At 45.6% G+C, this 22,172-nt stretch overlaps 1 protein-coding gene across 10 annotated transcripts in view; it reads left to right on the top strand.

Moving 5' to 3' along the window:
• SPATS2L (spermatogenesis associated serine rich 2 like) overlaps window positions 1–21,886 on the top strand; it is a 164,477-nt gene extending 142,591 nt beyond the window's left edge. For all 10 annotated transcript variants that reach the window (XM_082688969.1, XM_082688964.1, XM_082688968.1 and 7 more), the window contains 5 exons: window positions 5,226–5,284; window positions 12,117–12,226; window positions 14,741–14,843; window positions 17,985–18,205; window positions 20,964–21,886. In XM_082688969.1, coding sequence (XP_082545095.1) covers window positions 5,226–5,284; window positions 12,117–12,226; window positions 14,741–14,843; window positions 17,985–18,205; window positions 20,964–21,359 — 889 coding nt within the window. In that variant the 3' untranslated portion in view covers window positions 21,360–21,886. The remainder of the gene's footprint in view (window positions 1–5,225; window positions 5,285–12,116; window positions 12,227–14,740; window positions 14,844–17,984; window positions 18,206–20,963) is intronic.
• The last annotated feature ends 286 nt before the right edge of the window (window positions 21,887–22,172 follow it).

The following is a 22,172-nucleotide window of genomic DNA, read 5'->3' as shown; positions in this document are numbered from 1 at the left end:
TCGGCTATTGTTACTACTGAGCAGTGTCTTGTTGAGCAACCCATAACAGTCTAAGACCATAAAGTTGAACAGAAGTTTTTAAAACTCAGAGTTTCTCCCTGAAAAAGTGGTGACTTAGTGGAGACCTGAACGAAGACTCACAGTTAATGAAATAAAGAACAGCAGGGTTGGGGAGCAGAGTTGTCTTCCAGCAGCAGGAAGGGCATGTGCCAAGGCCCTGTGGTGAGGAGAGAGCAGAGCAGAGACCTTGCAGGGTTTCATGAAGCTGGTGCCTAGCACACAGTAGGCACTCAGGTTGTGTTAGTTATGATCAGCTCTCATTCTGAAGCAACTCAGGGCTAACCTCTGTCTGCACAGGTGTACCTAAAAAGCAAACACGTGACCTTTCTGCTCCTTGGTAGGAATGTGGTCTGTGACACTGCCTGTGATTTCTCTATGACTCTTCAACTCTCTGATGTCATTCCTCTCAAGACCCTCCCTCCGGGCCTCTGTATCTGCTGACCCTGACCCAGGGCTTTGCCCAGCACGCTCCATCCTTGCCAGCCTGCAGAGTGTTTCAGGAGGCGCACTCGTATGTGTCTGTCCCAGGACCCCTGAGGAGATCCAGCCGGGCTCACACAAGGCGCTGAGGCACGTGCTCACGGAGCCAGCTCTGACACCAGGCCCTGGAAGGTGTTGGACGCAGCCTTCCCTCTTTCCCTCCTTTGGTCTGGCTCCTCGCTGTCCGACCTTCACTGCTGGCCTTTCCGACTGCCGCCTCTCTATCTTCCGTGTCTACTTCCCATGATGTCCTTCCCTTCCACGGTCCTGCCGCCTTTAAAGTGAAGCCCAAACAGACCCTCAGGCGTAGCTTACTGAGATTCTGGAGGGAGGATCGGAGGGCGCTGCTTCCGCTGGCCCCGAACCCTGGTCTGCGTTCTGCGCAGGGTCCGGATTCAGCAGGGATCCCTGGCTTGCCTTCGTGCATGTGAGTTTTGAAAGTAGTTGCACGGAGCGATGCTTGAATTACTGAGACGCTTGAGGACAGTCTTTTGTTGAAATACCCAGAGGAGTGGAAGCACGGTTTGATGCCAGCTTCACGGACGCCTTCACAAACTCATGTGGGCATTAAGCAGATTAACAGTTTCCTGTGAAAACCTGCATCCCTCCTGTTGCTGGCCCGGAAGGTCCGAACTAACCACTGTGTCAATATCTAGCTTTGTTGAGGATGTGTTGGGCCTGAGGATAGGTCTTATACCCCTGATGTCCATCTTGTTAAACTCTCTGGGCACATAATTATGTGAACAAACTTAATCAACAAGAATTTACCCCGATCTTGCAGCTGGCAAAGAAATTAGCAAAGGCCCCTTCCTCCTCCATTCTCCCCTCCCAACACACACACAGGCGGCAGGGCTCCCAGCCTCCAGGCTCCGGGCCTTGTCTGGGAGCTGGGTGGGTGGGAGGACCAGCCAGGCTGCCGTGGCACTCACCCTGGGGAAGCCTGAGCACACCCACTCCTGTATCCTGGGCATGGATTTCCTTTGGTTCATCCCTTGCATGCTCTCGGATCCCAGCGACTCTAATTAGAAGCCTTTGGGTTGGTTTTGGGGGGTTGGGGATATGGAGGTATTTCTTACCATCATCATTTTCTTCCCTTTCCAGCTGGTTTTCCGTTTTTTCTCCAGTAAGTCCGGCAGGTCCTCTCACCTTCCTCTCCCCTTTCCCGAAAAGCCAGTGGGCTCCACGGGGATGGTAGGGCGCCTTCCTCCCCAGCTGCATTGCTCTGCCCCATCACCCTTGCCGGCACGGGGCAGGCGCCCAGCGAGTGCTTGTGCCACGGCTGAATGTTCTCTGAGTCCCCGCATTTCCCGTGCTCGCTGTGGCCTAAGCCCGCGCGCCCCGCTGCAGCCGGCAGGTGCACGGGGAGCTCGAAGTTAGCTGCGGGCTCGCACGATTCCGCCGCAGTATCCCCGCCCCCTAGTTCTTGGCACTCCTGTTGGTGTCCAGTGGAATTCACATCCCTCCCTGAGATTTGTGTCCGATCCAGGGGGGACGGTGGGCCGGATATTCTCGCGCTCAGTCGCCTTCATCTGTTCAGCCTCATACTGACCCAAACGTGGAAGGCGGCCCCTGCTCGGTGTCTGTGTGCGCACCTGCTCGCGTTCAGACCGTCCGCGCCCCGCACAGTGACGGTCCGGAAGGCTCACATCACACTGCAGGCCGTGTACACCTTCGGCCTTGTGGCTCCTGGAAGTTCCTGTGCTTCACCCCCACCCCCAACCACCACCACCGCTGAGGTCTCTCTTCGGCTCTTGACCCCCCACGGTCCCCACCCTTCTTGCTGACTTCTCCCCTCCTCTTTGGCCTCTTTCTGTAGGGGATACAAATTCAAAACGTGTTCCCAGGCAGAGAAGCTGAGTCGCATCGTTGTGACTGGGGCTCCTGACTCCAGATTTCTAGGTTCTCCCCTTGTCTCTCTAACAGCTCATCCGTTAGCCTCCCTTTCCTAGGCAAACGTGGAACTGCCCTCTCCGGGTGAGACACAAACCCAAAAACACAAACACAAAAAGTTGCCTGGCCCATCTTGGCTACATGTGTGAACTTGACAGAGGAGCTAAATATACCTTATAATCAGGGGCGCACAAGCCTCTTTTGACTTAACTCAGCATTTCATATGATTAAGACACATATGCTGGTTTATGAGTAGATGGTCTCTGGGAAGAAATGGAAGAAGCTGGTGTTGGTGGAGACGTCCAGGGAAGGGAGCCAAGTACACGGGGACAGAGGGGAGATGAAGACTTTTATTTCCTCTGTTTAAAACACATTGACATCATACGTATTTAATGTCAATAAAGAAGTTACGGGTATCCTGATGGACCGGTCGGTTCTTTCCCTTGGGATTTCCTCGTTGGAACGAGCGGAGTTTCTCAGCACACAGTCCTGACTCACCAAGTGTTCAGGTTCTATTGTCTGGATGAGGAGCCCAAAACTCCTATAGACATATCTTACAAAATATGAATATTACAAAATATTCGTCCTAAGAGGAAATAAATTTTAAATACACTTTAAGTTTTAAAAGTACACCTGATGGGGGAAAAACATATCGGTTGGAACAGAAAGGTAGTAACTACAGATGCTTACTGCCATGTATTGAAGCACCTTAATTATGAGTTCACAAACTGTACAAACAAGCAAAAAAATCTCATTGGTTTCTGCGGAGGGAGGCCAGGGAACCAGCTATATCATTTGGAAAACGGATATCCCAGCATTTATCCTGCTGACCTACATAAATTGTACTACATGTTAACCCGAATAGTTGGTAAGGCAAAGTTTCTCTTTGTGCAAGACTTCAAGGTAAATAAATGAATAAGGAGTAGTAGAATTTGAATAGCCCCATTTTTAAAACACTATTTATCCAGGTAACCATCATCAGTGACTGCTGATAATCGTAAAAAAATAGAGACGCCCTTTGTATTTCCTACAAATTTGTTATGAGATGTAAGAATTTGAATACGTTCAGGTTTGGTTTTTTTTAAAAGGAATATTTATAACTGCGTTGGGTCGTTATATGTCTGCTGGTGGAAGGAGGTAACATAAGGTACCCTTCCTGAAATATAAGCAAATCTAATCAGATGTATATATCTCATACCATATTCATAGGAAAATTTAAAGAATGGGTAAAATAATACCATGCAGTACAAATCAGCAAAATTAAAACCTTGGACAACTTAACAGAACAAACAACCTGCTTTCTTCAACAAATGAGTTGCAAACAGGCTGTGGAGAGATAAAAACAGATTTCCTAGACAATTAACCAATGCAGTGGCCAGACTTACTTAGATCCTGGCCCAAACAAACTGTTAACAAATACATAGGGAACAAATATGTAGGGAAATTTGAACATTGAGTAGATACCTGATAATATTAAATTGTTGTTAATGTTTTTAGGTATTCTAGTATTCTATGTAATACTATGGTAGTAAAAGTATAAAGTAATACTATGTAATATAAACACTATGTAATATAAAGTAATATTATGTAATACTTTGTAATACTATGTAATACTATGGTTGTAGTCCCAACAAAGTCGTTATCTTTGCGAGATATGTATTGAAGTATTGATGGTTGAAATGAAAATTTAAAAATACCTCGCATCTATACTTATCTATACATGAAAATCTGTGAAAGGATATGCAGCTGACCCTTGAGCAGTGGAGGGGAGAGAGTTGGGGTGCCTACCCCCCACTCAGTCTAAAGTCTGTGTATAACCATTTTGACCCCCCCAAAACTTAACTTATAGCCTCTTACTGACCAGTAGCCTTACTAATACCATAAAGAATCCATTCACACATCTCATATGTTATATGTATTACATAGTATGTTCTTACAATAAAGGAAGCTAGAGACGCAAAAATGTTATTGCAAAAATCATAAGGAGAATACACTTGTGGTATCCTATTGTGTTTACCCAAAACAACACGCATATAAGAGGACCTGCAGAGTTCAAGGTGTTGTTCAAGAGTCACCTGGATGAGGGGATTCTGATGCTGTGTTCTGTTGTGAGGGGAACTAGGAGTCAGGATGGGAGAGAAGTGAACTATTGGACAGATTATTATTTATGCAAAGAACTAACCAAAAAGTAATACAGTGTGGGGGAAAAAGTTAATTTGAACTTGAAATGCTTCTTTGGGGGAATGAGAACGTATGGAGTTCTATTATAGAACCTGTAGATGGACTGATCCAGGCCCTACTTCTCAAAGCAGGTCCCAGGGCCATCTGCATCAGAGATGGGCCCACGTCCCCGCCCACCAGCCAGTATCTGAGGGAGCAACGCACAGAGGCATGTGAGAACTACAGGCCTAGATCCCCTGAACCCCGGCTTTTCAAATACTCTTCATATAGTCGTGGAACTTCAGAATTCATAGGGCAAAAGTACTGCCAAATTTAAATTCAAAGCAGCACAATTCTGAAAGTCGGAAAAGGCTTTTTTTTTTTTTTTTTTTTTTAAGATTTGCTGACAATGATTTAATCAGCAGATGTCACTTTGAAATACTTGGGAGCAACCCTTCCGTGTTGCCTCATTTTTGGAAAGGCAGAGGGTGCTGCTGGCATTGTAACATAGAAATATTTATGGTAATTTTGTATTTTGTTTAATGAAAATAATTTTTCTTGTGCTTCCAGTGCTTATTAAAAGTTTCTCTTTGATTAAGCATTCTTTGCTTTTGTTTCTGTTTTTCCCCTCCCAGCATCATTGACAAAGAAGTTTCATTAATGGCAGAAATGGATAAAGTTAAAGAAGAAGCCAGTAAGTAGACACACGGTTGTTTGGTTAGGCGCCTCCTACTCTGAAGCAATCTGTAGGTCCGCTGGCAGTGATATGGATTCTGAGAAAGGTCCTAAAATTCACACCGAAATCCTGGCTAATGAGCTCTGGGACGTTGGGCAAGTCACGTAGCCCCTGGAGACCTTGGGCACCTCGTGTGGGCGTGGCCCCAGGAGCACACAGCAGAGCAGGTACTCAGCAGGATAGGTGTCCGGTTGAGTTACTTAAAATTGGGGGCGTATAAAGGGATACTTACAGGTATTTGGGTTCAAAATGACATTGAATTTAGAATTAAATTTTCAAACATCAGTTTTATGCGTTTGCAACTTCCATATCTTGCTGTGTGCCTTAAAACGATACGTTTCCCTGTTCTTTCTTAGGTTCAGCTACCTCAAGTTTAACACATCACATTCCTCTAAGAAAACTGTCCATTTGAAACTTGACTTAAATTCCCCTTAACATTTCGAATCACATCTTTAAATTAAACGCGTCTGCCTTTTTTTCTGAGCACTTCGGATGCCGGCATCCGAACCAGCCTAAAAGCAAGATGTTCCAAGCTTTTAAACAGCTCTTATAAGTTTAATAATTCAAACGTAGAGATGTACTAAGTGAAGTTTTCTTAAAACACTCCCGGTTCTGTTTACAGACTCAGTCATATCTGCTGACAGCTGCCAGCGTAACACCTCGCAAGAAAATCAATGACAGGTTTTAAGTTGAAATCACAAATGAGACTATTTAATGTCCCAAATACCCTGTTTAAATAATAAACACCCTCAGACAGTCTTAAAATATTCGTATACCCTGGGTTGGATTTATTGTATTCTCTTTATACTTATTTCTAGTTCTTAGTTTGTCCAATGGTCGTAAAACTAGTCAACAGATAGTAGGACAGATTTCAACTCCCGCAAACAGGCTGGGGTTCACGGGTGCGACATTGTGAGACCAGATTGCTTTGTCAGCGGCAATAGCAAGCCCCAGGTTCGGCTGCTAAGCCCTCTCTTAGGATCAAATGCAGTCCCGTGTCATTGATGAGAACCCTAAAACCACATTTTTCACCTGGGATCTAGTCTTACAATTCTTATCTCCTATGCATTTTTTTTTAAATTTTTTAAAAAGATTTTGTTTATTTATCTGACTCACAGAGATCACAGGTAGGCAGAGAGGCAGGCAGAGAGGGAGGGGGAAGCAGGATCCCCGCTGAGCAGAGAGCCCGATGCGATGTGGGGCTTGATCCCAGGACCCTGAGAACATGACCTGAGCCTAAGGCAGAGGCTTTAACTGACTGAGCCACCCAGGCGCCCCTCTCCTGTGCATTTTAAATTCTTTATCCTTACCCAGATTTTTCCTCACTAACTGGATGAGTGACTCTGCACCCCAAGAACCTAATTCCTTCCCCTTCAACAGTGGTGCCTTTCTTTTTACCAGAATGAAGGATCCGACCAAATTTTTCATTCTTTTTCTATTTTTCTTGTCTGGCCCTTGGTCGTAATTCAGTAGTCACTTTGTGAAAAGTAACGATTGGTATTTTTGTTACACAATTTTTAAAAAATGATTTTAAGCAACGTCTGAGCATTTCAAATAACAGCAAGTTTTTATAAAATAAAATGAAATGTGATCCAGGGTTCAGCTGTGGAATATTTAGGCAGTTACACAATCCCTTTGTATGTGAAATTATTTTATTTTATAAAATGTTTTTATTTTATAAAGTAAATAGTATTTTATTCTTATGAATATGTTTATTTCTTTCCACATGATGGGGGATTTTCCCTATTTCTTAGGTATAACATATTCTTTCTTGTTAGTTTCATGTCCTATTGATAACAATGTGAGCAGCCAACACAGACACAAAAGGATCTCTAGCACCAAGATACAAAGTTACTAGCACATCCCCTCCTAAGAGGTTAACAGTAGACTTCAGATATCACGTGCTCATTCTATCTTCTTTTTTTTTTTTTTTTAAGATTTTATTTATTTATTTGACAGAGATCACAAGTAGGCAGAGAGGCAGGCAGAGAGAGGAGGAAGCAAGCTCCCAACTGAGCAGAGAGCCTGATGCGGGGCTCGATCCCAGGACCCTGAGAGCATGACCTGAGCCAAAGGCAGAGGCTTTAACCTACTGGGCCACCCAGGCGCCCCTCATTCTATCTTCTTGAGAGAATAATATTGGGATCCAAGACTTGTGGGATTTGGAGCATCTCTGGAGAGCTTCCCCGTTTTTAAAATTCACTCAATTAATAAACATTTACTGTGCACTCGCATATCACAAACTGGGTTTGACGGCAAACAGCAAACTCTGGGACCTGCACACACACGGAGTTTTAGCTACGCTGCTAAAAGCATGAGATTGGTTGGTAGGGTTTGTCTAACTTCATTCAGTCACTGGTGCCAAGTCTCCTAGTTTGAGAACTGCCCAGAGCCCCGGGGAAGCCATCTTGCTTGCACTGGGGACAAGCAAGACTGAGTTCCAACCCAGATTCCACCTGTTTACTGGCTGTGTGCCTTCGAGCCATTTTGTTAAGCTCCTCAACATCCACGCTGACCTCTCAGAAGAGGCGGAATAAGAATAGTATCATCTCAAATAGTTACTGTAAAGATAAAAGGGGAAAATATATGCCAGGCACTTAGCACAGTGCCTGACCCAGTATGTGTACGAAAAGGGAAAAGCACTCACTAGTGAAGGGGTCAGTCCAGCCTCCTCACATGACCGCCAGAAAATGGAGCCGACGGACCTCAACAGCGTCTCTCAGGTGACACAGGCGTGTCTCCACAGGCAGAGGGAACCACTGGATTTCCCTCCACTAAGAAGTGAACTGTCTTGAGATGGCTCATCTATGGTCTCCGGAGTACTTTCCACATTTTCTGTTGGCTGCCCATGTTACAAACCTTATTTCCTCAGTTATAACATAAGCCCCTCTGTCCGTCATGGCGCCTGACGTAGTGCTGAGAAGACTGTGGGTACTTCATAATATCTGTTAAGTGAATTATTGTAATTAATTCAGTGTCTCTTGGCTGTGGGATCCAATATTAGTAATTGCAAAAAAAAAAAAACAAAAACAAAGGAAGTGTATTCTAGATGAACATATCTCACTTTATGAATATTTGAGGTTAGCATTTTTTTAGTGTATGGTACTAAACACGTCACGTAGGTTATTTCATTTAGTTCCACAGTAGCCCTAAAAGTAATATGATTATTACGTTTATAGATGAAGAAGCAAAACATGTTGTAGGGCTGTTGTAGGGCTATGGTCTCAGACTGTTTGAAGGAACTCAAGACCAAAATAGGTGTGTTCTTGGAGCATCAAATTTATTGGAGATACGGGAAGAAAACATATAAACAGGAGCGCAGATCTATTGGGAGGTGAAGGAAGGACTCAGAACAGTAGGAGGGTAAAAGTATCAAAGTATCTTCGTGCTTGAAACAAACTTTGTGTCCCAGCTCCTCCCCCCAGGATTTCAAGCCCATCCTCTGCTAAAGGGTATTATTTGAGAAGCCCTAAAATTTTCCATGGTTCATGCAACAAGAGCCAGCTTCCTGCATGTTCCAAAAACTTGAAGGAATTCATAAATCCTATTATGAAAGTGGATTTCAGCCTACCAGATAGTGTTTATAAAAAGTACCTAAATAATATTAATGAAGTCCCAAATGCAGTGAAAATGAAAGCTGCATGAAACTGTCTCTCTACAGATTTCCAAAAGGATGTTGCTTTCAAAACATACCTTATTATTCTATTTTAAATTTGAGGATCAATGAATCTTAGGATCTGGTCTGGTTTTGTTTTTGCTTTTTGTTTCTGTGATTGATGTTTTTGAGGTGAACCTGTTAGTGTCCCCACAGAATATTGGCTTTAGATCTCTAGTTTTAAGGCTTTTTCATAATGAAAGGCTTTGAGATGTTAATGAGACTGTATGTAAAACTCATCCCAACACTGGCTGAGGCAAAAGTATTCACTTTCATACACATTTGCATGCGGGTAAACTCAGAATTTATTGGTGATTTTGCACCTGCATTCCTGTTTCAGGACCCATTTATATCTATTTCTACAAAATCTTTTGTGCGAATGCCCAAATTCTTCTCAAAAAGTACAATTATGCCTAATTGTCACCAGTCCCACAAATGATCCATTAAGAAAAGTCAGATCTGTTTCACTGTGTAGTCATTCAGGGTCTGCTGACCCCTTTACCATCGGCTCACCAAGTATAGGCCTTCGGAATTTCTTTTTTTAATCTTTGCGAGAGCAAAGCACTTTCTTTCAACTCCCTGCTCAAGAATCGTTTTTTCATGCTACAGATTTAGTCTCATTCCTGTGTTGAATTATGGCAAATACATGAATAATCAAAGGTATAAATGTTAAACATGCCTCAGTGGTCCTTCTAGAAAAAGAACTTCTGTCCTTCTTTGTGTATTCTTTTTTTCCCCCCCCCAAGACTTATTTATTTGTTTGAGAGCGCGCACTCATGGAGGGGAAGGCCAGAGGGAGAACGAGCGTCTTAAGCAGACTCTGTGCTAAGCCCAGAGCCTGACAGGGGGCTCTATCTTATGACCCCAAGATCATGACCTGAGCCAAAACCAAGAGTTGGACACTTAAGCTCCTGTGGCACCCAGGCACCTCGCATATTGCTTTTTTTTTTTTTCAATAAGTGTTTTTTTTTTTTAATTTTTAAAAAGATTTTATTTATTTATTTGACAGAGAGAGATCACAAGTGGGCAGAGAGGCACGCAGAGAGAGGAAGGGAAGCAGGCTTCCCGCTAAGCAGAGAGCCTGATGCGGGGCTCGATCCCAGGACCCCGAGATCATGACCTGAGCCGAAGGCAGAGGCTTTAACCCACTGAGCCAAACAGACGCCCCGCATACCGCTTTTAAATAATGGATTGACCCAGTCGTTCAGTCCCTCATTCAGCAAGTGTACATACTGGGCACCCACATTGTACCAGGCCCTAGGCATTGTGGACATGGAAAACTGTAAGTGTAGCCTCTGCCGTGATTGGAGATGCTTCCAGGGGCCAGGCTGGGATCATTAATGAGCCAGGCAGGGCAGGGAGTGACCACGGCACTATGGGCGCCATGCTCCATCCCTAAAGGGTGACAACTCAAGAGTAGCCAGCTGTTGCCACATGTTGGCCAACTGTGGCCAGAAATTCCAATATTTTAGGAGAAGCCAGAAGTCCGGCTTCTGAGTGAAATCTCCTAATTTTTAAATGGAGACAATTCATTTGTATAAGTAAAGTGTGGACCAAACAAAACATATGTACTCCGTGGCCACCCATGAGAGTAGGCCACCTCTGTGTGCCCTCTTGTGTGACTGGGTAACTGGGACATCATTCAGTAATACGGGGTCTGTACTTGGATGGATTCTTTCCACACCCATCATGGGAACTCGTTCTCGACTAGCTCCCCTGTGTCCTGAAAGACTACCGGCACACATCAGCTTCCGCTCAGCTACATGGGTTTGTAAATGGGAGGCAAGGGGAGTCCTGGTGGATAATCAGAGCATGATTAGAGGAGTTTAGCCAACAATTAGACCTTGTGAGTTACAGATTACTGATTCTATCGACATCTCAACATTCATATCAGCATTAGTGATAATGTTTCTCTGTCTGTAGAATGGATTATAGTTTGCAGGAAATCTTAACTCTTGATTGCTTTTCAACTTTTCGAGGGGTTTTGAAGTGGCTGTTTTTGACATTTATACATTAAGAACCCTTACGGTGAGAAATCATTGTTCGGCTCTGCGTGTATGCTGTGAATCTGGTCTAATAAAGCAGTTGACTTTTGTTCAGCCAAGAAAGGAATGTAACTCCAATATGTGTAGCGTCTTCATTGGGTGGACTTCTTTCTTCTCATAACTCAAAATGCTTGTCCAAAAGAAAGGAAGGCAGTTCGTCTGTGACTTCAAGTTAGAGAATAAGCTATCTCTCGGAAGAGGAAATTTCGTATTTAAATCTCACTCTATGTGATTGTATGCATTGCTTTTGAGCTAGCTGTAGAATCTTTTGGGAAACACAGACACATGCACACAAATTCACCTGTGGACTGCTACCTCTGCTTGAACCTTCAGGCCATCCGACAGACATGTGAAATGTGGCACCGGACGGAAAACTCCCTGGTGTCTTCTGCGCGGATGCTAAAGAGGATACACAAATCCCGTCCAAGCGGGTTTTGACTCACCCTGGACATTTTTCCATGGGGGACGCTTAAAACAAGGCACTCTGGTCTAGAACTTCTCTTTGGTTGCAAAAATGGAAACAGATCTGTGGAGTATCAAAAGCAGAGGCATTTTTTAGCTCACAAAAAGCTAATAAAGTAAAACTTCAATGTCACATTCCAATGATACAGCTAATGGCTCTCAATGAGTAAGTGGTAAAGTTCAGAAGGTCTGACGCTGTTAGAATTTCATAGTCCGGCACATCCAGGAGAATGGTTTTTGCTTAGTGGCCTCCCTATCTTTGCGATATCATTCAGACAGGATTTCACCAAGTGTCTTTTTTTTGGTGATAGTGGTTCTGAGTAATGCACAAGTTGCAAAGACTAAATTAAGGAAGTGAGATCAGACGGCGGTGAGGAAAGCAAAGGAGACCGTGGGTGTACAGTGAGTCCAAAGGGACCGTGTTTGATTGAGGAGTTGGTGGATAAGACATACAGAAGTGATCAGTCCCGAGCACCGAGGGCCAACCCACCTCAGTAACCAACTCGGAAAACCTAGTCATGGTCCAACAGAGCGATCAGTACGTGGAGGGAGAACCGATCCCAAGAAACAGGTCATTTAATATGTTTAGATCGCTGGCCCTAATGCATTATTCTTTCTTATTTGGCAGTGGAAATCCTGACTGCTCGTCAGAAGAAAGCCGAAGAACTAAAGAGACTGACGGATCTGGCCAGTCAGATGGCGGAGATGCAGCTGGCGGAACTCAGGGCAGAAATTAAGGTCAGTTCTAAAATATCACAGCCTGAACCCGGAGCCAGAGATCTGATCCCCATTACGTTTGTTTTGCATCGATAGAGTGCGGCTCTCTGAGGATCTGATGTAATGCACCCAGCTTTAATGTTCTTTCCCAGTGCTGAGCTAGAGAATACAGAAGGGCAAAGAACCCACTAATCACTGTATTTAAGTCTACTATGGTTTGCAGGGATATATTATTACAGAGGAGAAGTACGAGCTCTTTTCTTAGTCAGTAGAGACTGACCCAAATAAAATGTATTCAACCACGAATTAGAGCTGGAATGGGGGATATTATTTTCACCATATGTAATTCAGGTGTATGTATATAAGCACTCGGACATGGGGACACACAGCGAGTGTGAACCTGGTAGAACAGTAAGGATGCTAAAGCTTACATAATACACAGCGACTTCTTTCTTGTATCCTTTTCTAGCTGACTTGCCCTTTTATTAAGAAGACCACCCACAGATATGTATTTATTGGATCTCTATAGTGGCAAGCGATAGAAGCTGACCCTGGCTAACCTCGAGAATAAGAGGAAGTTGAAAGAAAATGAGTGCAGCTCTCCAAAGTGTGATCGGAGGACTCCAGGCTACACTTGGGCAGAAACCCAGGCAGCCTCCTGGGTGACGTAGACAGCTGCAATTACCAGACTTTCTTCAGGGCGCCGTTAGAGTGGGGGACCTTTAGATGTCATCAGCCTTTGTGCCACCCCACCCGATTCACGTCCCAAAGAAAGAGATTCTGATTGGCCTCAGCCTGAATCACAGACACCATTGGGCTAAGGGAGGCCTTGACTGACCCACCAACACTGGGGATCTTTGAAACTGCATTGGGATACAGTTATCAGGAGGAGAGAGGTTCCCAAAAGGGCAAAAACAAGTGTCTACAACAAAACGGGAACTTCCAGTTTCTACATTTTCCATTATCCTCTTCTTTTTCCCCAGTGCCCTGAACATACACACATGGGCTCAGCATCAGCATCTTCCCAGCTTCTAGGGTCTAGAGTGCTTTGAGGACACAATTGCTACTCGCTTTCTAAGTAGGACCGTCTGCTCATCCAGGCATAAAAGTTGCTGGGGTGGCAGAAAGTGGCAAATGACTTCAGTCCCCTCTGCCCTGGTTAAGCATGAAAGGGAGCCCCTTGGGGATAAGGACCTCCTCTGAGGGTCCTGAGAAGTCCTGATGGCCGTTCCCTTCTCGTCTGGTCTTCCTTGTTGCCAACCAGTCCCTTGCAATGTCTTCCCACCTTTCTGCCTCCACTGTCTCCCTCCAGCCTGGTCGGCCACCCTAAGACCAGAGTCGCAGTCCAGAGCAGATCTGCCCTCCTCCCCCCATTATGGCCTACCCTCCCCTCGGAATGAAATCCAGAGCTGGACCCCATTATTTATATATATATTTTCCAAGCTCTGTGCCCAAGGGAGGAAGGTGAAGTTGCCAGCTCCAGGTCTGGTGACATCTGCTTACTTTCCAAGTTTCATTTCTGCCTACCCAGATGCAACTCATCAAAAAATGGTTAACAGCACAGGCTTCAGGCCGAAACAGTCCAGCTCCTGTGACCTTGGGTAAATTAAATTCCTCTCAGATTCCTAGAACCTTGATTCCCTCTCTATAAAATAGAGATAATAACAGAACTGACTTCATAATAATACGATCAGATGAAAATGAGATTATCTGTTAAGAATTTGGTCCACGTCTGGTAAGTGATCAATATATTTCTTTTAAGGTTCCAGCACAAATGCTCCCTCTCACGTAACACTTCCCCTATGCCCCTTAGGAGGAAATCATTCTTCCTCTTTTGTATTCCTCAAGCACTTACCACGTTCTACCTCGTATTGTGGTTATCTGTTTCCCTGGTCTTGTGGTAAACTCTCTGGCAAATTCAGGAGGGACTGAGTCATAGTTATTTCTGTATATCTCACTCTGTCATCTACACACAGATCTTAATTTTAAATGAATTGAAAAGTAATCTCTTTCCTACTTCCTTAAACAGCACTTGAAATTCTACCATTCAAGATAATGTTTTCTAGTTACTAAAGCCTTTTTGAGTGTCCTGCTTCCCTGTTAGGATGGGGAAGGATTACGTGTCTTCTTTCAAGAGTGGGTGACACCTTAGCAAGTCATTGGCCAAATTAGAAAGACTGCCAGAATGCAATCCTGCGATCCCAAAATCTGTAACGGGACAGAACATGCTAGAAGGTGGGCGAGGGGGGCTGAGAGTTAAGCACGGGAGTCCAGATGCACATTTTGCCGGATCACAGTTTTCTCCAGGTCTGGGCAGGAGAAAGACAAAACGCTCACAGAGTCCCGAAAGGAGAAGGTGATGGATGTTTCTCCAGGCAAGTCAGACCAGGCCCGGTTTGACGGAACCTCCCAGGGGCAGAGCCGGCATGCCCGGCCTCCTGGTTAGCAGGGACAGCGGCCGCTGAAGGGCAAAGCGACTGAATCCGCTGAGTGCCTGGGTCACTCCCGTAACCGTGGGGCTCTTGTCTCCTCCAGCACTTCGTCAGCGAGCGGAAATACGACGAAGAGCTCGGGAGAGCCGCCCGGTTCTCCTGCGACATCGAGCAGCTAAAGGCCCAAATCATGCTCTGCGGAGAAAGTGAGTTTTGCGGACTTGCTAAATAATTCTGTGTGAGTTAAGCTCGGTGCTATTTGGAGTTGATATCGGAAATGTCAGGTGTGCGGTCCCCCACGGGGGTTAAAGCAAGGTCTAAAGAGATTTAATGATCTAAGGTCACGACACAAGTCACTAGAAATGTCAAGATTTGAACTTAGAGTCTTCAAATGCCACTGCCCGTCCGTAAATCCCCGGGATTTATGAAGCAGAACAGAACGGGTCAGCTAGTCTGTATCTTTTGCAAACTTTTCTTAAGCACCGCCGGATAAACTGCCTTTCTGAATTTCCACCAGCCTGGCTCCACGGAGACCTGTTACCCTGAGAGCTGGGCTCCCTAACAAGTCTGGGGACAATCGGCTCTGGTCATAAAGGGCCCAGCTGTTGTCTGTGAACGGCTCGCTGTGCCTTGAGTCTCTCCCCCTGGTGGGTTCTGTGTGCTTGCCGGGGGAAGTCTGCAGATAATGAAGGACTTCACTTCAACCATTAGCTTTAGGCTTGTTCGCTATTAAGCCTTAATTAGAGCAGTTAATGTGCAACAAAATTGGCTGATCTTTCTTTTTTCTCCTACTCCAGCCACCCATGGGGGCGGGTGGGGACGCGAACGGACAGTGAGATGGCGGGTGAGATGGCGTTCAGGGTGGGGACAAGGAGGAAGGAAGGACTGGAGAGGCACGTGAATGCCCCACAACCTCAGAGTCCGCTGGACATTTGCAACGTGGCTGCACTTTTGCTTTCAAAGTCAAAAGTGCCTCCCCCCCCCAAGTATAAAAAATAGAAGCTTGATCTAAAAATTAGAGAGCTGTATTAAATAGAACATGCCATTACCATTGTGTATCCCTCACACTTTCTATGCACGTTTCACTTGGGTTAAGTCAAATATTACATCTCTCATGATACTGTATGTTATAATTTATTATCCTATACTACATAATACAAAGGAATTGATTCGTTTTTATCATTTCACAACATACGGTTGAGATTTTTCCATGTCAACATTTAACTCATAATTTATATGAATATAACTGACACAACCAGTCCCCTAATTGTGGACCAGTTGCTACCAACTTTTTCACTGTTAAAATAACACCACTGTGGGCTCCATAGCTCAGGGCTTAAGAGCACTGGTCTTGTAAAATAACACCACTGTGAGCATTCTTGTTCACGTATCTTTAGCAGTTATCTGATTTTCTGACTGAATGTCTTTTTTTTTTTTTAAGATTTTATTTTTGAGTAATATTTATAGACAACATGGGCTTGAACTCAACCCCAAGATCAAGAGTCACATGCTGTACCAACTGAGCCATCCGGGAACCCCCCTCCCAATGCATTTCTTTTCAATTATTTTCCTTTTTTTTTTTTTTCTATGTGTTCCCTCCCTCGTGTCATAATCTACCCATTTATCATTCTCTACCCCCCCATTTTCCCCATCTGAAAAACAAATGAGTGGGTTCACAGTTGGCCATTCAATTGTCCATGCAAGTTTCCACTTCAGCCTGGTGATGAGTGAGACCCTGAGGCCAAGTGACTGTCCCCATCTGAGGAGGGATGGTTGGTGCAGCTTCACCCCCTTCCCTCCAGAGCACTTCCAGGGCCATCTCGTGGAAGGAACCATCCCGTACCAAACAGCAAGTGTCCACACGAGAGACAGCCTCCCCTGTTGGAGACAGTAGTCGTCCAACAGAGGACTCCTTCCAGCTCAGCCTTGTTGAGAACACACTGGAAACCCACAGCTAATGAACCAGTCATCCCTGAGCTGTAGGAAATAATGACCACCCCCTCCCCGCTGAAATTGTATCTAGTGAACACAAGAGCCACTGAAATCCCCTGGTCACGTTGGGACAGTCCCCAATGGGCTGTCACACCTTACTTACAAATAAGGGGACTAGAGATGCATCCCTGTCCTTCCCATTTCTAATGTTCTGTGATCCCTCCTCGTCACTGCTGATCCTCTGGAAAAACCCAAGGATGAAGTCCGATCCAATACAGGTAGCACAGAACGTTGCTTTTAAAAAATTGTTGACAATTTTAAGATTCAAAGGTCTGATTGCCGAGCACGGCAGTCAAATTCCGGTGAACGGTGAGAGGGAGGTCGTAACTTCATCCTTGAGCGGTTCCCTCCAGCCCGGACTCAGGATCATCACACAGAAATCATCCCAGCCCAAACCACCTCATTCAAAACCGGCGGGGCTGGGGATCATGAACATTGAAGAGCCCAGCCCACTGGGATCTGTGTGATGAGGCACTGACTCGAGCTTTGACTCGGGACCCACCTGCAGATGAGCTGTAGAAAATGGCATCGAGGAAAGAGGCCCGATCATGTGGCTCTCGTGGGACATAAACAGTGCTTTAGGGCCTGTTTGGGCCGGCAGGCCTGGCTCCGTCATCACAGAACGTGCATGACCCAAAGTGACAAAATTCCTGACACCCAGCAGAACATCCACGTGTCCACATGCCTCCTGGTCCTCCTGTGTCTCCGCAGCCCCCACTGGTCTAGCGAGCAGACGGCAGGCCCGGGCTTGGGAACAGGGAAGCCGAGAGGCAGATCACCCTTGTGCGCAGGCGCGAGAGGGTACTTCGAGACTCCGCTGTCTCTCTTCCTTCTGCGGTTCCTAGCCTAAGGAATAACACTACAGTCGCTCAGATATGTCTTCTTGCCGACAAGTGTTTCCCAACTTGTATGATGATGCTGTCATCACCATCCGGTGACTCTCCCAGACAGGACAGTGCCCTTTCAGATGACATCTTAAATATATATACATGTACATGTTTTGAAACTCCTGTGTGTCTGTATATATACATATATTTATGCGTGTGTGTGTGTGTGTGTGTGTGTATTTTAAAGATTTTATTTATTTGACAGAGATCACAAGCAGGCAGAGAGGCAGATGGGGGGTTGGGGAGCAGGCTTCCTGCTGAGCAGAGAGCCCGATGTGGGGCTCGATCCCAGGAACCTGGGATCATGACCCGAGCCAAAGGCAGAGGCTTAACCCACTGAGCCACCCAGGCACGCATATATATATATGCTTTTTGAAGCTCCTGCCAGCGTCTCCCGTCTGCTAAGGGCTTCCCGAGGCGGGAGGGGTCATGGCGCAGCCGGTAACGCCAGGCGCTTTCTCGTTGCAGTCACACACCCAAAGAACAGCTATTCCTCAAGAACGCCCTGCAGCTCCCTGCTGCCCCTGCTGAACGCCCACGCAGCAGCCTCTGGAAAACAGAGTCACTTTACCCGAAAATCGACCAATCACAACAAGCCCTCGGAGGGTAAAGCCGCAACCCCCAAAATGGTCAGCAACCTTCCCAGCGCTGCCGACAGCTCTCCCCAGGCCGTGCCAGCTAATAAGCAGGTGAGCCTGTGCAGGGAGGCCAGCGTGCGCTGCCCCCGGGGGTCCCGCAGACCCTGGTGCCCGGACGAAACTACCTGCCGGGCTGGGGAGGCCTCTGGCCCCCGGGGGCCCTCCCCGAACTCCCCTGGTCAGTCCACACACATTCCAGAGGCCCTTTTCCAGGCAGATGAGGTGGCCTGCATACGCCTGAAGGAGCCAGCCCTTCTTGTGCCTTTCAAGCCACACCCCTCACCCCCCAACACACCCCTGCACCCCCCCACTCCCCACAACACCCCCCCACCCCCCACCCCACCCCCAAGCCCCAGACATGGGAATAAGATTCCGTACCTGCTCACACTACTGATGAAAGGAAATCTGGCGTCTGTCTTGTAAGTTCCTTGAATTCCCAATTATGTGTAGTTTTTCAGCACAAGGCCAAAGTCAGTTCAAACTTCCCTGTCTTCTTCTGGGCTTTCGGTAAAGAGAGTATCTTTCAAAATGACATTGGAAATTCCTCTCTGCCGTGGCTCCTAAAAATAGAAGCGTCCAAAGGTCAGTCTTCCTTCTTTCCTTCTGCTCCTCCACTGTATGCCTAAGAAGCGATTTCCCCCTGGTCATTAGAGGATGAACAAGACATGGGGTTTGATGATACAGACGTTGGGCATGCTATAAAGACAGCTTTCATGGTCTCTAAGAAAGAGAGCTCAAGTAAAGAGACTTCTTTAAAGCATTCCCAAATCCTGGTTTTCCAGCAGGTGCCCTGTTGGATTCTGTGGTCTAGGGTTTTTAGCCTTCTCATAAATGACACTGACAGGCATTTCTCTGGGCCCAGACGTCTTTCCCAACGTGAAAAGAACACTTTGACAAGGAGCATTTCATATATTCATGGGCTAAAGATCATTATCAGGTCTGTTTTTCTTGTCATCTAAACACATCTTCACACCATTTGTTCTTTGGTCATTACTAAACCCCATACAAAAAGTAAGTCTAAAATTTAGGCCGGGTTTCCCTTTCACTTTTCTAAAAACAAAAGAAGCCAAATTAAATGCGAGCAACATAGATACTTTTTTAGCTCACTGTTACCATTTCCAGTAAAACATTTCAGGCGATGGCTCATTTAAGCCGAAATATTCTTCCACAGAGAAGCCAGAACACTGCAGACCTAGGCAAGAAGGGCCCTTGGGCCAGGCCCTACACTTGGGAGTAACCCCTCCTGGCCCTCTCGCAGCCACGGACCTCCCTATGGAGCAAGCCCGAGGAGATGCCAGGACTCAGAATCGGTACTCTCCCTTCTGGAAAGTGCTCCAAATACTCCAGATCCTGAATTCTAGTCCCAAAATGGCCCCAAGCCTGCTCTTAGGGTCTGTTTGGACCGCTTTCCTGGATATGGCACCCTGAGAGCCAACCACACCACCGGTGTGCACACCCCCAGGTCCAGAGCAGGATTACTTGGGGGTGAGGACGAAGCTGAAGCAGGCTGGAGTGCCCACATTCATGCGTGCAAGGCCCACTCACAACGCGGGAAGGAGTCAGAGCAGGGAAGAGACACTATTCACTCGTGCGGTTATATGGGCCTTTGTACTACTGCCCGGGTCCTACATGACGAGGGGTGGGTCTGCCCTAAACCTATACCATCCAGTCACCGCGCACAAATTCAGAACTTTGTATCTTTATAAGCCATAAAATCACACATTTTAATAATAGATGTTTGATTTTCAGTTAAGGTCTCTATTCATGGAACCAACTATTTACGGATCTTGTCAGGAAGACCATATGCGAAATGGGAATGTCTCTATCGTTTTCTAACTGTAGACCTTGGGCAAGTCTCTTATATTCATTATCCTCATCTGTAAAATGAAGTAACAGCAACTATCTTAAAGGGTCAGTGTGAGGATACACGAGATGGCCCCTTGCGTGAGGCCCGGCATGCTACAAGCGCTCAGTGAATGTTGGCTGTTACTGACCTCGAGGAGTTCAGAAATCCTTCCCTTGTACAGGGACAGACACACTGACTGTTGCTTCCTCTCTACTCTTCCATTTACATTCGTGGCTGCTGGTTTGTTGAAGGGTGCCAGTTTTTCAGTATGATGCTTCAGAACTCATGTTGGCTGAGAACTCTGAAAAGTTTATTAGAAGAACGAATCACCTGTAGGAAAATTCACATCACCTCTACACCCTGCCAAGATCTACCAGATACACCTCAGCCTTGTGTTTACCCAAGATGATGTTTCTAAGCTATGATAGTTGTTTTGAGATAAAAATAGAAAAGCTACTTTAGAGAAGAAAACTTACAAACTGAATTTTAAGCAGAATTTTACATTTTGCTTCTATATCTAATGAGAATTCCTACACCTAATCCATTTAGAAGGTCCCAGAAATTTTCACGGTAGAGAATTACCATTGTCCTGCCTCTGTGTTAACATTTTATTCCATGATATTTTCAGTGTATTTTATGGGGTTTCGTTGGTTCTGGCATTGTCTCTCTTAGACTTCTGAAACCTCTCTTCCAACATCAGTAATTTTCTTGGAGTTCCACTCACAAGACGGTCTGCTGTTTTTTTAAGCTTGAGGATTGTATCAGCTCGACCCCATTTGCATGTTGTCATCGTCCTCTAGGGTGTGAAAAAGGTTACCTGTGGCTTAGAGGTTTGGTTTCCCTGATGTCATCTGGAGTTTGGTGCCATCCAATACCCATCTCTTTTCTTTTCGTTTTTCTTTCTTTCTTTCTTTTCTTTTCTTTTTTTTTTTTTTTTTTTTTTTTTTTTTTTTTTTTGTGCAGAATGGGTCTTCTAGCCAAAGACGAAGATTTAATCCTCAGTACCATAACAACAGGCTGAATGGCTCTGCCAAGCCACAGGGCGGTGGAAATGAAGCTGATTTGATGACGAAGGGCAACAACCGCCATGAACACAGAAGACAGCCGCACAATGGCTTCCGTCCCAAAAACAAAGGCGGCGCCAAAAACCAAGAAGCCCCCATGGGGACAAAGACCCCCGAGGCCCCAGCCCATTCGGAGAAGCCCCGGCGAAGGCAGCACGCTGTAGACAACTCAGAGGCCAGGCCGTTCCGGGGGAACGTCGCTAGGGTTTCACAGTGCAATCTCTGCCCCACGAGAATAGAAGTTTCCACAGACGCCACGGTCCTCTCAGTCCCAGCGGTGACGTTGGTGGCCTGAGTGAGGAGGAAGAAAAAAAAAAGCAGTTTTCACTCAGTTTTGGTTCCCTGCCCGAGGTGCTGACCCAATCCGCTGCCGAAAGAGAGTCAATCAGAATATACAGACCCTGTATGGTTGTGTCATCCTCTCTTAATCATTTTTACTAATTCTAATAATCAGCTCTAGCTTGCTTTCATAACTTTCATGGCTTTGCTTGATCTGTTGATGCTTTTTCTCATCAAGACATCGCAGCATTTTAGCCCAGCAGTATTTACTCGTTTGTTAGGAAAATCAAGATGTGGCTACAGATCAGAGGCTCAGTAGCAACCTGTGTTGTAGCAGTGATGTCAGTCCATTGATTGTCTTTAGAGAGTTAATGTTGGGAAAAAAAAAAAAAAAAAAAAAAACTTACCGATCAGACAACCATGATCTGCTGAAGACACATGCGCTTTTGTAGAATTTAACACCTGGTGTTTTTCTGAAAAAGAAAATATATATATATACATATATTGCTTTATTTGAAACAAATTAAAATATGCTGCATTTGACACCTGGCTGGCTTTCTTTTTTATTATTGATGCCCACTTTGTTTTTCAGTGTAGGACCTCCGAGCAAACTGGAGGGAGTGTGGCTCAGAGCTCTCCCCAGTACTCTTGCTCTTAGGACAAGTACCTTTACAGAAAAAAACAATGCCTCACAATGGCCCCGGCCAGTCTGTTGCCCCACATATAAATGGGTGTGCACCCCAATCATCTTAGACACCATATGGTAATTCGGAAGCCTTGGTCGCAAGAAACAGACCTCAGCTCAGCCTCATTGAAACAATAAAGACAA

The sequence above is a fragment of the Mustela nivalis genome, assembly GCF_964662115.1.
Source record: "Mustela nivalis genome assembly, chromosome: 11".
NCBI lineage: Eukaryota > Metazoa > Chordata > Mammalia > Carnivora > Mustelidae > Mustela > Mustela nivalis.
The sequence above is the reverse complement of the archived record's forward strand: the minus strand, read 5'-3'. Positions and strand labels throughout refer to the sequence as shown.